Source organism: Pantherophis guttatus, chromosome 4 (assembly GCF_059756535.1).
Source record: "Pantherophis guttatus breed Tessera chromosome 4, ASM5975653v1, whole genome shotgun sequence".
NCBI classification, from domain to species: Eukaryota; Metazoa; Chordata; class Lepidosauria; order Squamata; family Colubridae; genus Pantherophis; species Pantherophis guttatus.
The window spans coordinates 8071390-8098767 of record NC_142066.1 but is presented as its reverse complement, the minus strand read 5'-3'; the positions used below and the strand labels follow the sequence as shown (position 1 = coordinate 8098767).

Here is a 27378-nt window from a genome sequence, read left to right as displayed (position 1 = left end):
GTCATAAGCTTCCTTGTTTTTCTGTCCAAATTGTCTAACTCCATCTGGGTCCAGTCAATTATTCCTGCAGAGTATCTAATCACAGGTATAGCCCAGGTATTTATGGCTTTTATTATGTTTCCTCCACTCAATTTGGACATTAATATCTTACGAATTCGCCGAATGTACTTGGCTGAAGTTAATTCCTTGACTTTATTATGCATTAAGTCAGAGGCTTCTAAAATCCCCAAGTACTTGTAGCCTTCTTCTGATTTTACCGCCTTTATCATTTCTTCATTCTCTAGTTCTATTCCATCCTCTTCTATGAACTTGCCTGCTTTGGTTGCTATTGTTGCACATTTGTCAATTCCAAACTGCATACCAATGTCTTGGCTGAATTCTTTTGTGTTTTCAATTAATAAATTCAGTTCAGCTTTTGTTTTACCAAACAGCTTCAAATCATCCATGTACATCAAGTGCGAGATTTTCAATCCTTTCTTTGCAAGTTCGTATCCACAGTTCATCTTTTATTATTATTATTATTATTATTATTATTATTATTATTATTATTATTATTATTATTATTTCCCCGCCCTATTCCTTCTTCTCATTGTGGCAACCCTGTAGCCTCCAAAATGGCCCCAGCCAGGTTCGGTTCAGAATTTTCAGTTGGACCCCCTTAACGGAAGAGAAGTTCCTGAAAAAGAAGATAAATCACATGGAGGTTAATTAGCGTTCATTCACACGCACCCCTCTTTCTTGCCCTGGAGGTCCCTTTGGCTTTTGAGGGTACTTCTCATGAAACTGCTTAACCAACCTGTCTGCTTTTACATCCCAGCTTTTTACCCACGTGGCTTCAGACAATGGGTATCCCTTCCACTGTATTAGATACTACAACCTCCCCTTGTACAGCCTGGAATTCTCTTGATCTCATAATGCATTTCTGTTGCACTACAATTGGTTTTGGGGCTGCCTGATCTACTGGCCTGAGCTGGTAGTCTACCACCAGTTTTAGCAAGCTACTGCGAAAGACTGGATGCACTTTCCCTAGCAAGCGGGGGAGTCTAAACTGTACTGTTACAGGTTTAATTACTCTCACTATGGGGAAGGGCCCTATGAACTTTGATTCTAACTTTTTGCAGGGAAGCTGTAGCCTCAAGTACTTGGTTGGGAGTAAACCTTACTCCTTATTTGGAATGGGCTTTGCCCCCCCCCAATGCTTATCGGCTTGCACTTTATGGGTTCTCGCCACTTCCTGAAGGGCTCACTTTGTATTTTCCCAGGCTTTTTTCAGGGATTCAGTCAGTCAGTCAGTCAAGGACATGGGTGAAGGTCATTCAATAGGGAGCCTGGGCAAATTCCATTCCACTAGTGACTTGGAAAGGGGTCAGTCTGGTGCTACTGTGCACCACATTGTTGTCTGCCATTTTGGCAAAAGGCCAAAATCTGCCCGATCTGTTCACATAGGATCTTAAATACTGTTCCACCATTGTGCTTGTGCATTCTGCTGCCCCATTAGTGCTGGGATGAAATGCTGAACTAAGTCCCTGGGAGGACCCAATGGACTTTATGAATTCCCTCCAGAACTTGACTGTGAACTGGATCCCCCTATCAGAGATGATTCTCTGAGGGACACCATGAAGCCTATAAATATGGTTTACGAACAGTTTACCCAGTTTATGGGCAGATGGGAGACTGGGGCAAACTATAAAGTGGGCTTGTTTCAAGAATAGGTCTATTACGGTCCAAATGACTGTATTTCCCCCCACTGTCTGGGAGCTCTATGATAAAGTCCATGGCAATCTCTTCCCACAGCCAGGAATAACTCCATAGAATGCAGAACTCCAAGGCAGGCAGATTCCTCAAAGAAGAATTTTATTGGCAATATCATATTGGCACAAACTGGTGAAAACTGATTCTGAAAGTTCCCTGGTTTTCACCTGATTAAAAAGTGAAAGTTCCCCCTTTCCCCAAACAATCAGTCACATTGTCCAATCAAAGTGGTGGCTGGTTACCTGGTTACTTTGCTCCTCCTTTCTCCAGCCATCTGTTGGAATGTCCTTGGTTCCCACAGGAAACTATTTTGTTTTGGCTACAAACACCCCATCTAACTATGCTCCCCCTCCCTATCCCTTCTTCTCATTGTGACAAGCCTGAAACCTCCAAAATGAACCCAGCCAGGTTCACTTCTGAGTTGACAATGATTTTATAATCAAGGATGAAAGGAACAAGAGATTATTCATAGAATATCATTCCAATGATTGAGTGTAGGCCCTGTCAACAGAACTTTCTTCAGTGGTCAATTCTTAACATTTCAGTGATTTGATTGATTGATTGATTGATTATGTGCCTCCAAATTGTTTTCAACTCAGGAACTCCATAGATCAGTGGTCCCCAAATCTTTCTGGATGCAGTGGCAGCGTGGGAGGAGGGGATGGTTTTGCATGCACAAAACCTAGATACCACACGTGCACAAATGAAGCTTTGCACACTTGCCTGCTACTTATGCAACTGGCTCCCAACGGGCTGTTGACTGGTAGAGGTACACAGCCTGGGTTGAAGACCTCTGCCATACATAGATTTTTAGCATGATGATGTAACTTTAACTTATTCTTTCAAGTTTCCCAATGGTGCATTCATGGTCAATGTACGTAACTGAGTATATCAGCCTTCCTGCTCATTGTCCTCTTTGTCTCTTTCCTTCGCTCTTTCCCAGCATTAGGGCCTTTTCCAGAGGGCTGGGTTTTCATATGAGGTGTCCAAATAGAATAATTTGTGCCTGATCATTTTTGTTTCAAGTAAAACTTCTGAATTGATTTGTTTCATGATCTCTCAATTTCTTTTCTTGGCTGCCAATGGAATTCTCAGGAGTCTTCCCAACAGCAAAGTTCAAAAGCATCAATATTCTGTTTTAAAATCCCACTTTAGCTTCTGTAAAGTCTCAGGAAATACTATGGCAGGCATGATTCTGATCTTTGTAGGTATAGACGCTTCACCGCATTTTAATATCTTTTTCCAAAGCCTTCACTTGTACTACGTATTATTCTGTGAAATATTTAGAATTACAGAGTTGGAAGGAACCTTGGAGGTCATCTAGCCTAACCCTTTGCTCAAGCAGGACAATACTATACTATTTCTGATAAATGGCTGTCCAGCTCTTTTTGAAAGTTTCTAGCACCTACAACTTCTGAAGGCAAGCCATTCCATTGGTTGATTGTTCTCACCATTTGGCAATTTCTCCTTAGTTCTAGATTGCTTCTCTCCTTGATTATTTTCCATCCATTAGTTTCCATCTTGCCTTCTGGTGCTTTGGAAAATAGTTTGCCCCTCTCATCTTTGTGATAGCCCCTCAAATATTGGAACCCTGCTATCATATCTGCCCTATTTCTTCTTTTCACTAGACCAGACATGCCCAATTCCTGTCACAATTCTTTATACATTTTAGCCTCAGGTCCCCTCTTTGTTGGTCTTCTAGAGTCTCTTTCTCGAGTCTCAATTTCTTGAGTTCCATTAGTGTTTAGATATCCTTTAGTATATTGCTATCTATTTCAATTCATTTCAATTAACCAGTCAAGAATATTTCACTTTTAAGTACTCCCTAAAACATGGGATAACCTAAGAACAGAAATAGGGTTAAGAGACATCTGGCGAGACTTCCATCCTATGCAAAAGCACTTTACATATTTCTTCCCCAGGCATAGATTGTGGTCTAGGATAGATATGATCTGGTATGATATGATCAACATCAGATTTGAAAGAAGGCATAAATTCAGTTGAAATAGGGATGAATATATGGGCAGACCACCATCCCCTGGTAATAAAATGGAAGGGGTCCACTAGAAGAGCGAGATGGTCTATGAGGGCTGATATCATGAAAGATGAGGGATTTATAAATATGATTAAAAAAGAATTAGATCATTTTTTTTACCGAAAACAAGAGAGAAGATACTTCTTGCCTTTGGGATACTGTCAAAGCAGTAGTTAGGGGATTGGTAATAAAATATACAGCTATCAAATGGAGAAAGGAGAAAGCCAAATGGATTGAGTTAATGGCTTAATTGGAGAAAACTGAAGGAGAGCTGCGTTTAGATCTGCATAATAATTTGATTAAGGAGAAAATTGATTTGATTAGGCATGAGTTATCTATCCTAGATCAAAATGATTTGGCAAATAAAACTCGGAAATGTTGACAAAACCAATTTGCTAATAAGCCGGGCTGATGGTTGTCATATAGATTAAGAAAAGAGGCAGAATCTAGAAAGATTGAATTTTTACAGGACTCTATGGGAAATTTGATAGGTACTACAGAGCAAAAAGCAAAGGTGGCCCAAGATTTTTATACCTCCTTATATAGCCAAGAAATCCATCAGGAAGATAAACTCAAAAGTTATCTCCAGAATCTACAATTGGAGATGATTCCGGATTACTGTAAAGAAATTTTAAATGCAGAAATTACAGTTGGGGAAATAGCAGTAGCTATCAAGAAACAAGCCAATGGCAAAACTCTGGGACCGGATGGGATTCCTAGTGAATTTTATAAAGGAGTCTTTGACTCATTTAGTTTGTACATTAAAGATCTATTTAATGAGGTTTTATTACACTCTAAGATACCCCGGTCCTGGATGGAAGCCTACATTTCCCTAATCCCGAAACCCGATACAGATAAAACTCTGATCCAGAACTATAGGCCAATCTCGCTCCTGAATGTTTTTTACAAGATTTTTGCGACAATACTAGTTGAGAGACTCTGGGTGTTCCTGTCCCGATTTATCCACCAAGACCAGAATGGTTTCCTGCCTCATAGGCACCTAAGAGATAATGTAAGGGTAGTATTGAACACCTTAGAATACTATGAGACACACCCTGATAAACCAATGGTAATGATTTTTCTGGATGCCCAAAAGGCTCTTGACAGAGTCAACTGGAATTTTATAATATAACAATTGGAAGTGATGGGTTTTGGGCCTCAATTTACAAGGGCAGTGTCAAGTTTCTGAAAGATGCCCTAATTAATTCATGAGCCATGATCCAAACTTCAAAGGAAATATAGTCATTTATTAGGAGCAACATTCCGGCAATACTGGGATGCAGTTAGGACTGATCCGATGTAGATTTACATTCCCTTATGACCCTGTCTCTCCCCTCCTCTCTGGCCATGTCATAAATCACATTCTCCAATTACCCACTTTGGCTGGCTGTGAAACTTAACACCCTCCTTCTGATTGAGGTCAGAAGAATGTATGGAATTCACTTCAGTTCTCCCTCCCTCCTGCTCATCCCAACTTAAAAGCTTTGCAAGTTGACAGGCAGTTCAAGCCATCTATTCTAAACAGTCGGCAAGGCTACTGTTTAATGGATCACTATCAGATGAGATACAGATTTATAAAGGTACCAGACAAGGATGCCCTCTTTCACCACTGCTTTTTATTTTAACACTTGAACCACTTCTTAAGACGATCAGGCAGGATTCGGAAATTAAGAGCTTAAAAGTTAAAGGGGAAGAATACAAACTCCAAATTCGCCGACGATTTGGTTTTCATATTAGAAGATCCCCTTATTACGAGACCAAAATTACTTACTAAATTAGATGAATACGGGGAGGTAGCGGGATTAAAAATCAATAAGGATAAAACCAAAATGTTAACAAAAAATTTGTCAGGTGCCCAAAAGGAACAGATCCAAGTATTATGGGGATTAATTGTGTCAAAAAACTTAAATATTTAGGTATTTGGTTTACAAATAGATGTTCTTCTATCAAAGAGCTCAATTATTCCAAATTATTAATAGACACAGCAAATGAAGTGGAGAGATGGCGGCATATTCAGATCTCATTTTTGGGTAGAATTGCCGCGATAAAAGCCCATGTTTTACTGAAATGGATCTTTTTATTCCAAACGGCTCCTGCAAGATTGGATAATTTTTTTTTAGAAAATTAGACCAAATTCTAAGTAAATTTATTTGGCAGAGTAAAAAAACCCCATATAAAAAAAAAATGCTGCAAGAGCACAAAACAAGGGGTGGCTTGGGGCTCCCTATGTGGGAGCTTTATTACCAAGCTTCATCCCTGGTTTGGATAAAAGATTGGGTGATCCTCTCAAGAAAGCACATTTTAGCAATTGAAGGATATGATTTGCAGCGGGGATGGCATTTCTTCTTGTGGTCTCAGAAAGACAAACAATCCAAGCATTTTACTAATCATTATATTAGAGGAATTTTATTAAGGGTTTGGGAAATGGTGAAGAAGCAAGTTTACACACAGATTCCTAAGTGGGTGTCTCCATTAGAGGCAGTGACCTTTCCAACTGTGCACAATATAAAGAGGAACTGGGTTTATGGTGACTTGTTGGATGAAGTCGGGAGACTTAGACCTAGAGCCGATCTCCAAACTAGAGGATTAGACATAGACTGGTGGTCCTATGTGAAAATTCAAACTACATTCGCTAGGGATAAACAGGAACAGGGTATTTCCCTTCATTTACAAACTTTTGACAAGCTTCTCCTAGGTGGCTGAAGGAAATTTATTTCCAACGTTTACAATCTTCTTCTGTCCAATTTTATGGCGGAGGACATTGTAAAGGACACGATGATTGCCTGGGGGAGAAATATTGGAACAACAATTCAGCTTGATGCATGGCAAAATGTATGGAACAAAACTATGAAACTGACCCTTTCTTCGCCGTTCAAAGAAAACTTTTATAAAATGATCTACCGTTGGTATCTCCCCACCGCCAGAATCACTAAGATGTTCCCAGGATCTTCTGATAGATGTTGGAAATGTGGGTCGGCCAAGGGTACTTTCTTCCATCAGTGGTGGATTTGTCCATCAGCTAGACGCTATTGGGGGAAAATACAGCTGTGGCTGCTGGAAATAACAGGTGTGAGCTTTCCCCTTCACCCAGATCTCTACTTACTCAGAATAAGACTGGACTACATTGACAAGAAGGATTGGTATATATTTGTCCATGTCTCAACAGCGATGAGAATGGCATTTGCTCAACTGCGGAAAGATGCAGATACGCCCCCTGACCATCTGATAATAAACAAGATTCTCCGATGTGCTGAGATGGACAGGCTAACGTATATCTTAAAAGACAAGAAAGATTCAGTATATAATAGAAGTTGGGACAGATGCTTTGTCTGGCTCAAAAGAAGGTTAAACCTAGGAGAAGGGTGATAAGATCGTCTAATTAGATTAACTAGATATGTACTAGGCTTTATAACTCTTTATAATTTTGATAAAAAGAGGCCAATTGTTTTGTAGACAGTAAAAAGAACTTGATTGCATTGAAATGTTTGGCTAGGATGATATTAGTTAATATTAATTGGAGAGTGAGCTTAACTCTCGGTTAGTCATGTTTGTTGTTTCGTTTTAGTTCTGTGTTTATGTGTTTCTATATTTCACTTCTCATATTGCTTTCCAATCATTATTGTGAGTTAATTTTATTGTAAATATTTAATACAGATTATTTTATATATATAAAAAAAGAATATTTCACTTTTTTCCCTGCCAGTGTAGGATGCCTGGAATTTCCATAAATGATACCATTGGAACCCTAAAATTAAAGATAGCAAGATGGAAAGATGATGAAAATATAGAAAAACAGATAAAAAGACCCAATGTATAGGTCCTAGAGCAGAACAAGTATGAGTTCCAGGTGTGGTGGTGGTGAATTCTCTTCTATTTAACTTTTACTTTTATCTGTTTTCCAAAGGATTTTCAAATCAAGACCTGCTAATCTGTACCAGATAGTTGATGTTTGACCATTTCATCCAACATTTTGCAGGGAATGGATTCCTGATCCATTAATTAATATTAAACATTTGTCCTGATTTCTAGAATTAGGGCAATGTTGTAGCTTCCAACTTCCAACTTCTATTTCTCCACCATTTTCAAAACAGGTTAAGCATCAGTCACTTATGATGTCACTCCGAAGAAGGAAAGTTGTTGATCAGACATATAAAGAAAACATTGCCATGTTGCCAATGGTTCAATGGCAATTATGTCCCTTATGAATGACTGCAATCATTCTATTATTCTAGCAGGCCACAATATCAAACCTTCTGCACAGAAGGGAATAGAGAGTGAGAAAGGATCCACATAAATATTTCAGGAGCAGCATGGAGGAAGGAAGTGGTCATGCTGACTCTGTGAGATTCATTTCCACAAAGTTCTCTTCCTTCTGTTTATCTGCCAGAAGTTCTCCTTGAAGATAGACTCAGACATTTTCTCCATATGCAGAAAATCATAAAATTGATCCTCCTGGTGTTCCGGATGCATGAAGCAGTTACTCTGAGCTGTCCTGCAAGTGATGCTTTCCCTGTTCCACATGAGTGGTATCAACCTGGTGACCTCGTCATCGGTGGGATGATGTCTCACTTGATTTACCATTTCTGTCAAACTCTATTCAAGCAACATCCTTTTCTCAACCTTTATGATTCACCAGTGTAAATGTTTTCCTTTGTATCATCTGACCTTAGACACACATAGCAAAGAATCATTTATATGGCTGTTTGTGTAGGAAATGTAGAGTTTATCATGTAAATGTAAGAATTCTTTGTGTTTTGAAAGTTTTCTAGTGGTGAGAGAATAGGGAACTTCATTTGTGTTTGTTTCATTAACAACATTCTTGTAAGTAAAGCATATTTGAATGTGAGGAAATTGTCAAAAAAAAATTGCTAAAAAAAATCAGCTCTGCCACATTTCGCAACACAAAAATAAAGGTTGTTTTCCAAAAAGCAACTGGACATTATTGTTTTTTTCTTTGAAAATGTTTTCTCCAAAATGCTTCTTGTTCTGTCTCAGTTCTGGCTCAATTCTGGAAGCTTCTTGAATGAAAAGCAAAATATTTTCAAAGGAAAAAAAAATAAGAAAGTCCATTTGCCTTTTGGAAAAGCACTTTTGGGTCAACTATGACCAGGATGACTGAGAATCTCCATAGACATAAATATTGGAAGTTAGTTAAATTATTGGCATTCTATTTTGCTGAACAGGTGAGGAATGATAGGAGAAGAGTAAATGTGTTTTAATATTTCTCTTGCAGCCAAAGTGGACACACACCTTAGATTTTGTCTCTGGGAGAACTTAGAATTATGAGAAATCATAGAATATTCCTTCAGAACTGAAAAGATTCAGATGAAGAAGATGCATGGGGTTAGAGAGAATCTCACCCTTCATCTATAATTCTTTCTAACTCAGTAATGTTCCTAGAAAACTAAATCAACAGAGAAAACAAGCCACAGCATTCTAGGTTAAACTGAAGGCTGAAGTTAAAACTACAGACATTAATATTGTATGCCTGATGATGAGTAACTTTCTAGAAAAGTATAAAGGGAAAAAAATGTATGCAAGATACATTTGGACTGATTACAAAATTGTTTAATACATCAGTCAGAAATATGTTTTCCAGTTACAAACAGTACCATACTAAAATAATTTGCAAATGATGATGACGATGACGATGACGATGACGATGACGATGATGATGATGATGATGATGATGATGATGAAAAGGTGTACTTAATCTATTTGCAGTGTAATAACCAAATTCTACCAACACATCCTTGCCTTGGCCTTTGCTGTGAGGGACATCAATGAAGACGCCCAGATCTTACCTAACGTCACTCTTGGGTTCCACATCTATGACAGTTACCTGAATCCAAGGATGACCTATCGCACCACTCTGGACCTCCTTTTCAAATCCCAGGAATTTGTCCCTAACTACAAATGTGATAAACAGAAGAATCTGATGGCCATCATTGGAGGATTAGGTTCTGATACATCATCTAATATAGCTGAAGTTGAAGGTTTTTACAAGATTCCACAGGTCAGCATAGAGCAGATGAGCAGAAAAAGTCTATACTTTGTTCTTATGGCATAATTACTGAAAATCAGATATTAGATTTGTATTGAGACATTCTACAGACCTTAAAGTATAATACGAGAGTAGCACTCTTTTATGAAGCTACAATGCCAATCATAGAAGTGAGTATCTAGAGTCATTCCATTCCATTCCATAGATTTGAATTTAGCACACTCTCATCTTGTTCAAACAAATGAACTATTATAATGTTTTTGAAATAATTCCTAGAAATTCCGTTCTATATTAATATTTCAAAAGAAATAGAGGAAAAATTCCTTCTTTGGATATATTTTACAGGAAAACTAGATCCAGAAAGATCGGATTTGAGCTAATGACTCAACAGAGTATTATTCTGCTTTATTTTAGCTGACATATGGCTCATTAGCCCAAGAGGAGTTTCAGACTAGCAAACACTCTTCACTTTATTTCATGGTCCCAAAAGAGGACCATCAATACATTGGAATTATTCAACTGCTTCATCATTTCAGATGGACATGGATTGGGATTTTTACTATGGATAACAACAACGGAGAACGTTTCTTACAGAAAATACAGCCCATACTTTCACAAAATGGAATCTGTTCATCGTTCATACAAAGGCTTCCACAACTAATCCACATAGAAAACATTGGAGAACTTGATCACGTAGCCTTAAGTATTTCCACTAATTTGAGGAATAGCAACACCACCACATTTCTCGTCTATGGAGAATCAGGGACAATTATGTGGCTCAGGGCTATCATGTTTCTAGCAGATCCTGAAAACAAGGAAACTGCATTACTTAGAAAGGTGTGGATCATGACTGCACAGATTGATTTTGTGCTGTCCAGCTTTCAAATCAGTTGGGATCTCCAGATGTTCCATGGGGCTATTTCCTTCACTGTTCATTCACGAGCAGATGTAGGTTTCAAAGAGTTTCTTCAGACCATCAAACCTCATTCAGACAACAGAGATGGGTTTCTACAAGATGTTTGGGAACAATCATTTGATTGTTCATTCTCAAAATCAGAATTACAAGAAATGTCCAATAGGCAGTGCCCATTGGAAAAGAAACTGGAGGATCTTCCTGGGCCTTTGTTTGAAATGGAAATGACTGGCCAAAGCTACAGTGTCTACAATGCTGTTTATTCTGTGGCTCATGCTTTGCAGGCTCTACTCATGTCAGGGTTCAATAAGAAAAAAACTACGATGCATAAAAAAACTGACCTCCCACCTCTGCAGCCTTGGCAGGTATTCTCTCTGCATTGGACACTTCTTTTATTTCAATGAGCAATTTCATCTAGAATTACCACTTGAAGCTATAGAAGAAAGTCTTAATATTTTTTCCTTATGAAATCCAGTTAGGTATGAACATCAAGAAACTATTGTATTGTTAAGTAATAGAGTTGTAATGGGAACCTGGCTTCCGCCTTGACTTTGCTTGTCAAAATGTGGCAAAGCTCATAAATTTGAAAACTGAACATAAGTCACATTTTTCAGTGTGTTTGCAATTTGTCACTAAACAAGCTGTTGCAACTAGAGGACTACCTATATTATCCATCCAACTCTCGTTTTTTTATTCTCTTTTACATAGCTCCATCCATTTCTACATGGCATTTCTTTTAACAATTCAGCTGGAGAGAAAGTTTCCCTGAATGAAAAAGGGGAAGTAATGGGTGGATTTGATATCATCAACCTCATCACATTTCCAAATCGGTCTTTTCAAAGAGTTAGAGTTGGAAGAATTGATCCGAGTTCTCCAACAGGCAAAGAATTATTGATTGATGAAGATTTGATTGTCTGGCACCCAGCTTTTAATCAGGCATGGACTCATTTCATGGACTTTATCTTGGGCTATTATGATCCCAAATAGGGGCTCTTAAACCATATTGAGCAAAGCCTCTTTAGAAATCTAATTTCTTTTCTTTTTTTTCTTTTTTTTAATATACTTTATTAAATTTTTCCATTATAAAAGAAAATATACAATCTCTATTTCCTTCAGAGGTACAGTGTTTGTACAATTTACGGAATCATACGTTAAATAAACTTCATCCTTAGCTGTTCAATATTCTATGCAATATAGCTCATATTTTGAGTACTTAACAAATCATATCCTAAAATCATGTTTTTGTCTTGTTCTTCAACCAATTATACCAATTTCCCCATACTTCATAGTATTTAGATTTCTCCTCACTATTTATCTCACTCGTCAATTTTGCCATTTCTGCGCACTCTAGGATTTTGTTTATTAGTATTTCTTCTGAGGGTATGGATTTATTTTTCCAGTGTTTCGCAAAAGCTAGTCTAGCCGCAGTTGTAATCTGGATTATGAGTTGAGTTTTGTTGTTATTGAAGCCGTCTCCGATTATACCCAGAAGGAAGATTTCTGGAGATAGAACTATCTCCTGTCCCGTTATTTCACAAAGCCAATATCGAATTTTTGACCAGAACCTTTTGGTCTCTGGACAGGTCCACCATAGATGATAGAAGGTGCCGACCATTTTTCCACAATCTAATTTCTATGTTTGTAAGAAAAAATGGCATACTAGAAACAAATATGGCCCATGATCAATCACTAATCGAATGGACAAAATGATTTTGCAATGTAAAAGTCAGATTTTCTTTTTGGTTGCAATTACCTTTCAAATTATGGACGTTGCCTTATTTCCGTAAAATTTTAATCCCTCATATTTATTTACTCAACTTGCCTTTTTCAAAGAGGCCGTTTTCCTCATCACTGTAATTTCAACAAATTTTAATGCATAATATAAATCCAGCTAGATAATATTCACTAGCCCTTTGGAGAAGTAAAGAATTTTTTACCCCAATAAAAGGTGATAATTAATAACTCACGAATGAAGGTGTCCCAGAATAATGTTGAAGAATCTACTTTAAGTCAGTCACTGGTCCACCTTTGGTCCCGGTGACTGTTCCAGATTAGATCCTGCAGGATTAATAAATGTTTTTTTCTTAAAACCTCCCTTTGCAAGAATCTTTTATGTTTATCACCAGGTACTTCCAATTTCTCTTTGTAATGACCATTGCTTTCCTGGATACTGGAAGAAGGAGATTGAAGGAAAACAATTCTGTTGCTATGACTGTATTCCATGTCCAGAAGGGAAGATTTCAAATCAAAAGGGTAGGTTAGATATTCCAGGAAGTTTTCATTAGGTTGATTTAAGCAAACAAAGAGGAGCAGTGGTTCAATAGCTTAATGATGCTAGAGAAAGTCATTAAGCTCTAACGGTTTGAGTCCCAGCACGGTGTGGGGTGGTGAGCTTCCGTTACTCATCTCAGCTTCTGGCAATCTATCAGTTCGAAAGTATGTTATATGCAAATAGATGAATAGGTACCATTTCGGTGGGGAGATGAGCTGGCACTTCATGTGGACAGTTAGAATCCTGCTGGCACTGCATTTCCCATTTGTGATGTTCATTTGTGAGGCAGCTTTAGTGTAGAGACAGGGCCTGTATGATGCTGCTGTCAGGGTTCTGACCGATGCCCTCATAAAAGCAGGAGCCTCAAATCAAGTTTCAAGAAAAATCCAGTTGTTTATTAGAAGCACCATGTTGGCATGAACCAAGTGAAGATCTGACGTCACTCAATTCGTACCTTGCCTCTGACTCTGTTTCCCCCTCCTCCCAAGGTGTGTCATAAGTCACATTCCCCAACGAAGCAATTTTGCGGGTCATGAAAGTCATTCCCTCCAGCCATTACTGGTTTCTGTGGAGATGACCTTGACTTTGGCCAGCTAGGATGTGTTTTCTTATGCAAATTCCTCAATGCAGCTGCAAGGGTTGATTCCCCATCCCCCTGCCTATGCAACTTGGGAGCAGGTCATTTGCACCTGAGTAGTGCAAATGATATGGAGCCTTCTTGAAACTGCTGAAAGGACTGTGTTGTGGAGCTGTGCTTTGTGCAGCTTTGTTCCTTTTTGCCCTGTGTCCCTTCACTGTGGAAGACAGACACAGGCTGTTGGGGATGAGTCTGTGTTGTCTGCTTCTCAAACTGAAGCACAAATGGTTCCTGTACTCTGCAATCTTTTTCCTGGAAATCCATTCATACTTCCACCCCATTTGAAGGGTATTCATCCCAAAGTGCATAGCTAAATGTCAATAGAGGTTCTCATTCATCCAGGTCATGGTTCTCCCAAAGTTGCTTTTTAATGATCAGTTGTCTGCAAGGAATATAAATCCTTCCATTCCCCACCATCCAGTCAGAGCTAAAGAAGCTTCTTGGAGGAGAAGCAAAAGATATTCAAAGAAAAAACAAGAAAGTCAAGTTGCCTCTTGAAAAAGCATCTGTGGGACAACCAAAGTCAGACCTGGGTGACTGAGAATCTTCATAGACAAACAGAGCTAGCAATCTTAGGGCAGCCAAGTACTAGTGTGTATAAGCATTATAGGCTCCTGGCTAAGGTAACATCACCATATACTGAATAAATAAGTTTTTTTTATTTTACTTTAATAAGCAAAGTGTAATTTGCACACCTTAGTATGCAAATAACTAATACTTTTAGTTATTAGTGAATATTCATTTTTATAGCTGTGACTCACAATCTGTTGTTCAGGTCAATACACTCTGTTACTAGAGACTTGCATATATCTTTACGGTTTTCTTTTCCATGTTTGAGAAAAAATGGCGAAAGTCCAAATGGCCTACATTGCAATAAAATTTAAAATGATACAAAGGGTTGCATTTCAAAGAATAATATTCCTTCCATTTCTGCTTCGTTTTAAGCCAGTCCTCAAATTTTCCATTTGAGGAAAAACTGAATTTTCATAGAAATATGATCCATCTAGTAAACGGTGGAAAGAACTCAAATGAATAACAACTCTCACCCATTCAGAAAGTAATTTGAATATTATAGGATACCCAGATGATAAATTCCTTGATTTTCCTTCCAGATATGGATGACTGTTTGGAATGTTCAGAAGATCATTATCCCAATAAAGAAAAGAATGGATGTATTCTGAAATTGCTGGTCTTTCTAAGCTTTGAAGAAACATTAGGAATTGGTTTGGCCTCAGTAGCTCTTTGTTTCTTCTTCTTGACATCTTGGGTACTTGGAATTTTTATTAAGCACAGGGATACTCCCATTGTCAAAGCCAACAACCGGTCCCTCACCTACACTCTGCTTGTCTCTCTTCAGCTCTGTTTTCTCTCCTCTTTGTTGTTCCTCAGCCAATCTGGCAAGATGACCTGCCTTCTCCGACAACCAACTTTTGGCATCACTTTCTCAGTGGCCATTTCTAGTGTTCTGGCTAAAACTATCACCGTGGTTGTGGCTTTCATGGCCACTAAACCTGGTTCTCAGATGAGGAAGTGGGTAGGGAAAAGATTGGCCTTTTCTATTGTCCTCTCATGTTCTCTATTCCAGGCAATGATTTGTAGTCTTTGGTTGTTCACATATCCCCCATTCCCTGAGTTGGACATGCATTCAGAGCTCCAAGAAATGATTTTACAATGCAATGAGGGGTCAGCTTTCTTTTTCTACTGTGTCTTAGGATACATGGGAATCTTGGCCATCGCCAGCTTTATTGTGGCTTTCCTTGCCCGTAAATTACCCGGCAGCTTTAACGAAGCCAAGTTCATCACCTTCAGCATGTTGGCCTTTTGCAGTGTGTGGATCTCCTTCTTTCCAGCCTATCTGAGCACCAAAGGAAAAGCCATGGTAGTTGTGGAGGTCTTCTCCATCTTGTCCTCCAGTACTGCTTTACTGGGATGCATATTTTTGCCAAAATGCTACATCATTGTTTTGCGACCTGAGCTAAACCACAGAGAGCAACTCACAAAAAGAAATTAGTACATTATGTGTTCTTTCTGGCTCCCCTAATTAAAAGATCAAAGGTGGTTTGTATGCAATTTCAGGGAAAGAACTTGATATTTGGTGCCTTTGCAATCCATCCTCTTTTTTTCATTGAGGTTTCTCTATAATTTCTAGATTTAATGGGATTTTAGTGTGGTCTAGAGGGTAAGGAACTGTGGTAGAAACCAAGGAGCCATGAATTCAAGCTGTGCCTTGGCCATGAAAGCCAGCTGGATAACTTTGGACCAAACACCGTTTCTCACAGGGTTGCTGCTATGTGGAAAAAATAAGGGAGATGGTATATTGGATATGTTTGCTGCCTTTCGTAGTTTGTAAGATAATAAAGTGGGATATATTGTAAAAAAATAAAATAATAAATGAAATGAAATGATGTACTAATATGAAATGAAATGAAATAAAGTAATAAAATGAAACAAACCTGCTATGGCAGGTGAAAGGGATTGAAAGATGTAAAATGTACGATGACATCATTAACTAAATTCCACCCAGTTTGTAAAAGTATAGTGAGCTGCACAAAAGGATGTCATTTCCACACCACAAAGAGTATGTTTAATGTTATGTTTTATTATAATTTATTATAAATAGATAGCTAAATAGCTAAGTAGCTAGATATCCAGATATACATAAAGGAGGGGTGGAGGGAGAGAAATAGATAAAGCAAGGTAGAGAGATGGATGGATGGATGGATGGATGGATGGATGGATGGATGGACAGGCAGACAGACTGATTGATTCTATGGACAGGACAAGTAGCCGAAATTATAATGAAAGTGCAACCCTAATTCAGATAGAAACTAGTTACTCTGCAAGTAATGCTTCCCATGTTCTCATAAGTGGTGGCATGATGTCCCAAATAGTTTACCAGTTTTAGAAATTAAAATTTAAGGAACATCCTTGAATAACACCTTATGACATATATTGTAGCAAGTTCTTTTTTATCTATCTATTTAAGAGAATTTATATGGTCCCACACTCACTATCAGTGTCTCTGAGCTGCTTAAAAAATATACAAGGAATAAAAACACACCGCTGGGGATAGCAATCAATTGGTTGAGCCACTTTATAGGTTCCAACCCCTTCTGAGTTCCACAGGCCTATTGACAAAACCAGGTGCTCAGGGCTTTAAAAAAGAGGGACCAATCTAATCTCAGCATGGATGATGTTCCAGAGGGAGGGAGCCATCACAAAGTAGACACTTCTTCTGTGTCCCACCAGATGTCCTGACTTAAGAGAGAGGACACACAACTATCCCTGCCCCCTGCCTCCACTGGATCACATGGACGTGATCAGGAGGAGACAGTTCTTCAAATAACCCGGTTCCAAGCAATGTTTAAAGGTGACAACAAGCACCTTGAATTGTACCCAGAAGCAAATTGTCAGCCAATACAACTACCACAGGAAAGGTGACACAACTGAGTCTGCACAAAACCATATGGGTGGCTGATTTGGAAACAATTGGAACTTATAGATACTTTTAAAGGACAGCCCCATGTAGAGTCCCTGTTAGAGAAAATTAATTTCTCTATAGCTGTGCCTATTAATGGATTTTGGAATGGACAGATACATAAGCCAATCAGAGGGCAGCTAATAGGTTTGAATCTCCAGGGTCCTACCCTAACTGTCATAGTTAGCAGTATAAAAGGAGATTCTTGTCAGAAACTCTTTGCTCTTCGATCTTCACTCATCTTAGCTATTTGGTCTTAGGTCTTAGGTCTTAACTCTTCTAGGATCTTCCGTCAAACAACTGTGAGCAGTTTGGAAGTCTGTTAGAAGAGCAGTTCTGGTGGTTTATAATAATATTTCTTCTGAGGAAGAATAGTCATAGATAACATAGCTTAGAGAGTATAGATATAGATATATAGCTGACAGGATAATTAATCTGAGTAACTAACTGCCGTTTATTAATTGCATAGATATTGTTATGTTTTTATTATGTAAATAAAAAATCATTTACTGTTAAATGATTTAAAGGCTCATTTGTTAAAGTAGAAATTTATAGAGACAAAGATTCACGGTTCATTGATTTTATTAACCTCCACAACAGTCCCAGGTAGAGCTGATGATCTCCTAATTGGTGGCCTGGTGTCCCACATAGTTTATCACTTTTATGAATTGAAATTTAAGGTAATTTAAGGAACATCCTTGTATAAAACCTTATGGCAACCCATTGTAAAAGGTGTTTCCCCCACCTTTTATAATCTTTCCCAGTTCCCCCAAATTTTCTTATATGAGTAAAAGGTGTTTCAGCAAAAATGTAGGCTTCATTTTTAATCTATAACGTCTCTGTTTTTGAAATGTTTCTAATTGTAGGAAAAGAAATAATATTCTTTAGAGTTTTTTAAAGCAGGGGTGTCAAACTCAATTTCATTGAGGGCCGCATCAGGGCTGTGCCTCAGGGGGCCAGCCAGGCATGGTCAACTGAGTGGGTGTGGCCAACTGAGTGGGTGTGGCCATCTTTACGCCACTCCCCAAACTGCTGCCATTTTTCCTCTTTTTGCATTCGGTAGGCTGGGCAAAAGCCCGTGGTCTCTGTATTTGACACCCCTGTGTTAAATTATTGGTGAGATAATGTATGAAACATTGGTGCAAGTAATTATTTGAAGAGATTTAGAGAGCTTAGAGTCACTTTTTAAAAAATGTTCTGCATAGTTGTTCTTCAGAAAAGAAACGTATAATAAATGACTGATACCTGCTGGATTTGTTCTTATTTGATTTTGTGAAAAATTAGTCAAAAATAAATGTGTCATCTTGGGGAAAAAAAGCTTTGTATTTATTTCTACAATTATAACAATTAAATATATATTCTCTTGCATATGTCCCTTATATTACTTTTGTTGGCATTTGCACCTTTAAAAAAATAGCTGAAATATCAGCTACTTATTACCTCATCAAAATAAGACAATTATATCCTAGAGGAATTACTATAGGCCAAAACATCAAAGGCTTCCCAGAAGGCTATTGAAATTCAACAACAATGAAGGTTTCTGTTTGGCTATAAAATAAGTCTTGAGTCACAAAGAGTTTGTTACAAGGGGTAATAACAGCTCTGTAAGATTCATTGTTTCAAGTATCCACCTCTGTTCTCTTCTCCCAGGGTATCTGTTCAAAACCTTGTGATATTCAAGATAAAAATTTGTATTCACATGGATCTTCAAGCAGAAAATGATAGATTTTCTCCTTAGATGTATTCTCAAATATAATCCTTACATCTACCTTTAGATGAAGTATTGGATTATATAGGCTTCCCTATGGGAAGGAAAAACATTTTCAAAATAACAAGATCACCAAGATGTTTCTCCTGATGTTTTTGGTGAATAAAGTAGGTACTTTGAGCTGCCCTGCAAGTGATGCTTTCCTTGTTCCACATGAGTGGTATCAGCCTGGAGACCTCATCATTGGTGGGATGGCATCTCATTTCCTTTACCACTTTTATGAAATGAAATTTGTTGAATACCATGCTTTAACACCTTACGAGGTACCAATGTAAGAATTTTATTTTCTTTATCAAATCTTATGGAGACTTTCAAAAATCTTTTATATGAATAAAAGCTGTTTGTGCATAAATGTAACATTTTTAATGTAATCTATGCCTTGTTTTTCTTTCAACTGTATTTATTTTTATTTTATTTTATTTAAATTTGTATACCGCCCTTCTCCTGGTGGACTCAGGGCGGTGTATCTGGTTATGAGAGAAGAAATAACCTTCTTTACATTCTTTTAAAGTCTTTCACATGAAATGTACAAAATTTCAGATCAAGAAGTCTATTTGAACGTTTACTGAGGTAAAGATAATATTTCAAAAGATTTGGCACTGTCTTTCTCCACAAAACATACATACAGTAAATGAGTGACGCCTGTGGAATCTGTTCATATACATTTTCTGAAAATCTCATAGACAATAAATATAGTACTTTGAAAAAAGTCACTACTTGTATTTGTTGAAGTAGATATTTGTTGGAAGTCACAGAAATGATGTTTAAAATAAATTTGAACACTGTATTATGAATCATTGTACCAAAGCTATAGTCTTCCTACTACAGTCAGAGAAAAAAAAAACTTTCTCATTCATATAGAAATGATGCCAACGTACAAGGTTGTAGAATTATTTTTTTTTTCAATGGGGACATTTAACCTATTTGCAGTGTATTCGCCAAATTTCATCAACACGTCCTTGCCTTGGCCTTTGCTGTGAAGGAGATCAATGAGGACTCCCAGATCTTACCTAACATCACTCTTGGGTTCCACATCTATGACACTTACCTCAATGCAAGGATGACCTATCGCACCACTCTGGACATGCTTTTCAAATCCCAGGAATTTGTCCCTAACTACAAATGTGATAGTCAGAAGAATCTCATGGCTATCATTGGGGGGCTGGATTTTGTCACATCATCTCATATTGCTGAAATTACAAGTTTCTTCAAGATTCCACAAGTAAGTTGTGAAAGGATTAAACAGAAAAAAATATATATTCTGGTGCCATTAGTGTTACTGAATAATTAAGGAGCATTAAAATTTAGTCTCAGGTTTGTGTTAAGATTTTCTTCCTGGCTTAAGGTCTATTAGATAGCATAATTTTGAAACTATTATGCCAAATACAGGAAATATGTATTCCATACCAGATGGAAGATTTGAACTCTTTGCTTCTATGAAAACAATTGATCAATTATATGTCTTTGAAATAATTCCAAGTAATCCCTTTCCATATTAATACCTAGAAGAATTTCAGGAAAACAATTCCTTCCTTGCATATATTTTCTATGAAAACTAGATCTGGACAATTGCATTTAATCTAACAACTCAAGAGAATACTATTCCACTTCCTTGCAGCTGACATACGGCTCATTACCCCAAGAAGAATTTGAGACCAGTAAGCACTCTTCACTTTATTTCATGGTCCCCAAAGAAGACCATCAATACATTGGAATTATCCAACTGCTTCATCATTTCAGGTGGACGTGGATTGGGATTTTTACTATGGATAACAACAATGGAGAAAAGTTCTTACAGAAAATGCAGCCCTTACTTTCACAGAATGGAATCTGCTCAGCGTTTACAGAAAGGCTTTCACAACTGCCCCACCTTGAAGAATTCCAATATTTTTTTCAAACAATCTCAATGATTTCCATTCATTTGATGAATAACAAAGTCAATGCAGTACTTGTCTATGGAGAATCATTGATAATTTTGTGGTTAAGAGTTGCATTGTTTCCAGTAAATCCTGGGAGCAAGAAAATTACTTTATTTGGAAAGGTGTGGATCATGACTGCACAGATTGATTTCATATTGTCAGGATTTCAAATCAACTTGGACCTCCAGATATTCCATGGGGCAATTTCCTTCACTGTTCATTCAACAGAAGTCGTAGGTTTCACGGAATTTCTTCAGACCATCAATCCACTTTCAGACTACAGAGATGAGTTTCTGCAGGAAGTTTGGGAACAAGCATTTGACTGTTCATTTCCAAAACCAGAGTTACAAGAAATGCACAGCAGGCAATGCACTGGGGAGATGAAGCTAGAGGATCTTCCTGGATCTGCCTTTGAAATGGAAATGACTGGCCAGAGCTACAGTATCTACAATGCTGTTTATTCTGTGGCTCATGCTTTGCAGGATCTATACATGTTGAGGTTCAATAGGAAGACAACTACGATGCGTAAAAAAACTGATCTTCCAAATCTGCAGGCTTGGCAGGTATTTCCTTTGCATTGGACACTTCTTTTATTTCAATGAGCAGCTTGACATAAAATGATTTTTTGAACCCAATGTGGAAAGTCTTAATATTTTCTCCATGTGCAATCAAGTATAAGAAACAACATAGAAATAAGAGAGAATTTCCTGACAATGAGAACAATGAATTAGTGGAACAGCTTGCCTTTAGATGTTGTGTTTGCTCCATCACTAAAGATTTTTATGAAAAGATTGGGCAGCCATTTCTGTGAAGTGGTATAGGGTCACCTCCTTGAATAGGGTTAAGTAGAAGACTTCCAAGGTTCCTTGCAACCTTGTTATACTGTGATGTATAAAATAGATACAGATTGCTTACAGATTAATAGAATTGGAAGAGATCTTGTAGGTCATCTAGTACAACACCCTGCCCAAACAGGAGAGCCTACACCATTTCTGACAGTCCAGTCTCTTCTTGAAAGCCTCAAGTGATGAAGCTCCCACAACCTGCGAAGACAACTTCTGTTCCATTGTTTGATTGTTCTCATTGTCAGAAAATCTCTCCTTATTTCCAGGATAAATCTCTCCTTGTTCAGTTTCCATCCATTATTCTTTCTCTGGCCTTCGGGTGCTTTGGAAAATAGTTTGAGCCCCTCCTCTCTGTGGCATCCCCTCAAATATTGGAAGACTGCTATCATGTCTCCCCTGGTACTTTTCTTCACTAGACTAGCCATGCCCAGTTCCTCTAACTTTTCACGGTATGTTTTAGCTTCCAGTCCCCTAATTATCTTGGTTGCTCTTCTCTGCACTCTTTCTAGAGTCTCAACATCTTTTTTATAGTGTGGTGACCAAAACTGGATGCAGTACTCTAGGTGTGGTCTTACTAAGGCTTTATAGAATAGTATTAGTACCTCACTTGATCTTGACTGTATTTCTCTGTTAATTCAATTTAGGATTGCATTGGCTTTTTTGGATGCAGCCACACACTGTTGGCTCATATTTAATTGGTTGTCCATTAAGAACCCTCTCACAGCTACTGCTATTAAGCCTGGTTTCCCCCAGTCTATATGTGTACTTTTGGTTTTCTTGCCTCAGTGTAAGACTTTACTTTTCTTTACATTGAATTTTTAGAGGGAGTGGAGCCTATTTTCTAGAGTGTTAGCTATTCCTGCAAATTTGGCAAGCTCCCCTTCTATTCCCTCATCTAAGTCATTTATGAAGATATTTAAGTGTACAGGGCCTAAGATGGAATCTTGTGGTACTCCACTGCTTACTTCCCTCCATGTAGATGTAGACCAATTAAGGACTACTTGTTGAATATGGTTTGTCAGCCAGTTGCGAATCCATCTGTTGGTGATGCAATCTATCCCACTTTTTTCAAGTTTACCAAGAAGTAGGTTGTGGTCTACTTTGTTGAATGCCTTGCTGAAGTTTAAGTATATTATTCCACAGTATTTCACTGGTCTTCTAATTTAGTCAATATATTGAAGAATGAAATAATATTGGTTTGGCATGATCTGTTTTCAACAAACCCTTGCTGATACAGAAAACTGATTTCTCTTGTTATTCTGTTTTGCTATTACTCTGTCATTCTATTATTCTGATCATCCAGAAGCTACTATATAAATTATGGTTTAAGTGTCAGTAGGAGTTATTAAATAAATCACCATAGCTTGCACAGTAAGATATAGTTAAAATGATAATTTAGATTACTTTTCATTGTCTCTTCCAAAAACAATCTATTCTCCAAGTACTTTCTGGGTGGCTCATGAAATTTTCATGGGTGAAAAGCAAAGTTTTCTGTCTCTATCAGAGTTTTACAAGAATAAAATAAAAGTGGTCCTTTTTACATGTGGCATCCAGAGTATCAAACAAACCTATCTTTGAAATAATCACTTCCTCTCATCTATGTGTCAATGAATGCTTGAGTCTTAGGTTCCAAAATCTGGCGAAAGGAAATTAGTCAAACCTGAGACTCTCAAATAACTTTGTACCAATGAGGAAATATTATATATGCTCTATCTTGAATTAATTGTTTAAGTAGTGGACCTAAAACATAATTGAAGAAAGTTACATAATTCCAAAAGCTTACTTTCATTCTGTTTCAGTTCATGCTTACCTTTTCTTAAAATAACACCAAATAAATAATAGAGTGGACATGTACATTTCCATGAAATATTGATCATCAAATTTCTAAATGTATATATTCAATAACAGTTATTGGAACATGAAGAATTATTGAATGAAACTTGATTATGATGTTCTCTTTTCTATTATGTTGCTATCAATTCCCTCTCCTATTCTCTTTCAAGTAGCTCCATTCATTTCTTCAAGGCATTTCTTTCAACAATTCAGCTGAGGAGAGAGTGTTCCTGAATGAGAAAGGGGAAGCAACAGGTGGATTTGACATCATCAACTTGATTACTTTTCCAAACAGATCCTTTCAGAGAGTCAAAGTTGGAAAGATGGATCTCAAGGCACCAAAGGGGAAGGAATTACTCATTGGTGAAGATATGATTGTCTGGCACCCAGCTTTTAACCAGGTATCAAATTATTGAATCAACAATGCCTTAATCCATTATGATCCCATATTGAATGTACTCTCCTTAGAAGTCTAATTTCTGTCTTTTAAATAAACAATGGTGTATTCTTTCAAATGTTGATGATCAAGCATTCCTCAAATTGACAAAATGATAATGTAAAAGCCATGTTTGCATATTTGGTTTCCATTTCTGTTTGAAATCATACGAATGGACAAGTTTTCCTGAGATTGTCACCATGTGTTATTATTTACTCACCTTGACGTTCGAACAGGACCATTTCTACATTATTCTGATTAGTACATTTTTAAGATGTTGATGAAGTTGATAAACTCTTGTGGAAGTCAAGAATAATTTTCCTCCATAAAGAAAAACATCACAAACTCTTTTACATTTCTTCTTTTTCAAAACCTTTTAATGATTATCACCAGGTTCTTCCACTTTCCAGATGTAATGACCCTTGTTTCCCTGGATCCTGGAAGAAAAGGATTGAGGGAAATCAATTCTGCTGCTTTGACTGTGTTCCATGCCCAGAAGGGAAGATTTCAAACCAAAATGGTAGGTAGGTATTCTATCAATTTTCTTTGAACTTAAGGAATCTTTATTAAACCAATTTAGGCTGCATATTATTAAGTGAGTTTCAATGGTACAGAATTACTACAATGACAATTCCTTGATTTTTCTTCCAGATATGGATGACTGTTTCGAATGTTCAGAAGATCATTATCCAAATGAAGAAAACAATGGATGTATCCTGAAACCGGTGGTGTTTCTAACTTTAGAAGAAACCTCAGGAATTGGTTTGGCCTCAGTTGCTCTTTGTTTCTTATTCTTGACAGCTTGGGTACTTGGAACTTTTATACAGCACAGGGATACTCCCATTGTCAAAGCCAACAACCGGTCCCTCACGTACACCCTGCTTGTCTCTCTTCTGCTCTGTTTTCTCTCTTCTTTCCTCTTCCTCAGCCAACCTGGCAAAGTGACCTGCCTTCTTAGACAATCAATGTTTGGTGTCACTTTCTCAGTGGCCATTTCTAATGTACTGGCCAAAACCATCACTGTGGTTGTGGCATTCAAGGCCACTAAACCAGGATCTCAGATGAGGAGATGGGTGGGGAAAAGATTGGCTCTTTCTACTGTCCTTTCCTGCTCTCTCTTACAAGTATGTATTTGTATTCTTTGGTTGTCAAAATCTCCCCCATTCCCTGAGTTGGACATGCAATCAGAGCTCCAAGAAATGATTTTACAATGCAATGAGGGTTCAGCTTTCTTCTTCTATTGTGTCTTGGGCTACATGGGTATCTTGGCCATTGCCAGCTTTATTGTGGCTTTCCTTGCCCGTAAATTACCCGACAGCTTTAATGAAGCCAAATTCATCACCTTTAGCATGTTAGCCTTTTGCAGTGTGTGGATCTCCTTCTTTCCAGCCTACCTGAGCACAAAAGGAAAAGCCATGATAGTTGTGGAGGTCTTCTCCATCTTGTCCTCCAGTGCTGCTTTACTGGGATGCATATTCTTACCAAAGTGCTACGTCATTGTTTTCAGACCTGATCTAAACCAAAGGGAACAACTGACAAAGAAAAATTAGTACCCCATGTGATTTTCCTTGATCGAAGAAATTGTTGAGAAAAAAAAAAGAAGAGAAAGATTGCTTGTTGTCTACTGGGAGTATAAAATATTCTTTCAAAAGAGGATTTATGGAGAATTATTCTTAACACTGATGTTTATTATAGTTGCCAATTCCAAGAGAAGTACTTGGGTGCTGCATTTTCAACCATTTCCCAGGTTGTTGTATATAACACTTTGTCCCTTTCAACACTCTATTTCAGCAGTGTCAAACTTGATTTCATTGAGGGCTGCATTAGGGTTGTGTTTGACCTTGGTGGGCCAGTAGGTGAGGCTAGGGTGGCCATGGCTGGGGTGGGCATGGCTGGGGTGGGCGTGGACAGGGTGGGTATGGCCAGTTCAGCGTCACTCATGTCAGGGGCACCTATGTGGCCTGGCAGGGCTCAGGGGATCCATTGTCTCCAGCAGAGGAACATGAGATCAGGGAGAGCGGCTGTGACAGCCTCCTCCAGTGCTTTGCCAGCAGAAACAGAGTTTGGGAGGGGTGCATGCAGGATGTCAATCTGGTGGCCCATGGGCCAGATGCATCACATCAAGGCCACGCCCACCCCAGATCGGTGAATGGGAAAAATGTCGCAAAACATCATGCAATGTCAATGTGATGGGGCAAGTTTGACACCCGTGGTTTAGAACAGATGCTTAGATTTGCCTGCAGGCCCACCCACCCACCCACCCACCCCCAGTAACAGAAAAGGACCAGCCCATGGTGCCTCTTCCAGCGAAAACAGAGCTCATGAGGGCTGCACACAGCCACAGTCAGAGGGTTTCAGAAGGTCATCCCAGCTGAAAATGGAGCTCACAAGGGTCACACATGGTCCCCCATTTTCATTGGCAAGCTCCATTTTCTTTGGCAGAGAGTTTCAGGAGGCCGTCCCAGTTGAAAACTGAGCTCAGGAACCCATTTTTACTGGCAGAGCACTAAGGCCACTACAGGAGCCCCCTGAAACAAGTGATGTCATGTTGGCCAAGCCTACCCTGGCCATGCCCCCACCCCCAGGTCAAACACAGCTCTGATGTGGCCCTCAATGAAATGAGTTTGACATCCCTGGTTTAGAATAAGAAGTCTGGCATTTTTCACTGAAATCAGCTCAAATTCAGCTCAAATTCTAGAAAAAAGATGTACAGTCCTCTCTGATAGAAGGAGGGACTACAATGATGAAAAAACCTGGAGGAAAATTTTGAGTGTTAGATAGATAGATAGATAGATAGATAGATAGATAGATAGATAGATAGATAGGCAGGCAGGCAGGCAGGCAGGCAGGCAGGCAGGCAGGCAGACGATAGATTCTATGGATAGGGGAAAAGGACCAAATTATAATAAAAGTGAAAACTTAATTCAGATAGAAACTAGTTACTCTAGACTTCTCTGCAAGGGATGCTTCCCCTGGTCTCATCATTGGTGGAATGATGTCCCACAGTTTACCAGCTTTATCAATTGAAATTTAAGGAAAATCCTTGAATAAACTTTATGACATACATTGGAAGGAGTTTTATTTATTTATTCATTTATTTATTTATACATTTAAAAGAATGTATATGGACACCCAATCACTTTCAGTGTCTATGTGTATGTATATATATATATATATATATGTTTGTGTGTGTGTGTGTGTGTGTGTGTGTGTGTGTGTGTGTGCTTTCTCAGGTTTTCGCAGGTGTTTGTATGTAGGTCTTTGGTTATTCGGGTCTTCTCCCACGTAAAATTGGAAGTGTCTTGGCAACGTTTCGACAAAGTCGTCGAAATGTCGCCAAGACACTTCCAATTTTACGTGGGAGAAGACCCGAATAACCAAAGACCTACATATATATATATATATATATATATATATATATATATATATATATATATATATATATATACACCGCTTGGGATAACAATCAATTGGTTGAGCCACTTC

The 27378-nt window shown here is 38.2% G+C and overlaps 1 protein-coding gene across 1 annotated transcript; it reads left to right on the top strand.

Moving 5' to 3' along the window:
• Window positions 1-4262: 4262 nt before the first annotated feature.
• Window positions 4263-16015, top strand: LOC148113663 (vomeronasal type-2 receptor 26-like). Its single transcript, XM_087893253.1, has 6 exons — window positions 4263-4543; window positions 9512-9803; window positions 10206-11069; window positions 11413-11640; window positions 12831-12957; window positions 14726-16015. The coding sequence occupies exons 1-6, from the start codon at window positions 4263-4265 to the stop codon at window positions 15622-15624; spliced, it is 2691 nt and encodes an 896-aa protein (XP_087749379.1). The 3' UTR covers window positions 15625-16015.
• Window positions 16016-27378: the final 11363 nt, after the last annotated feature.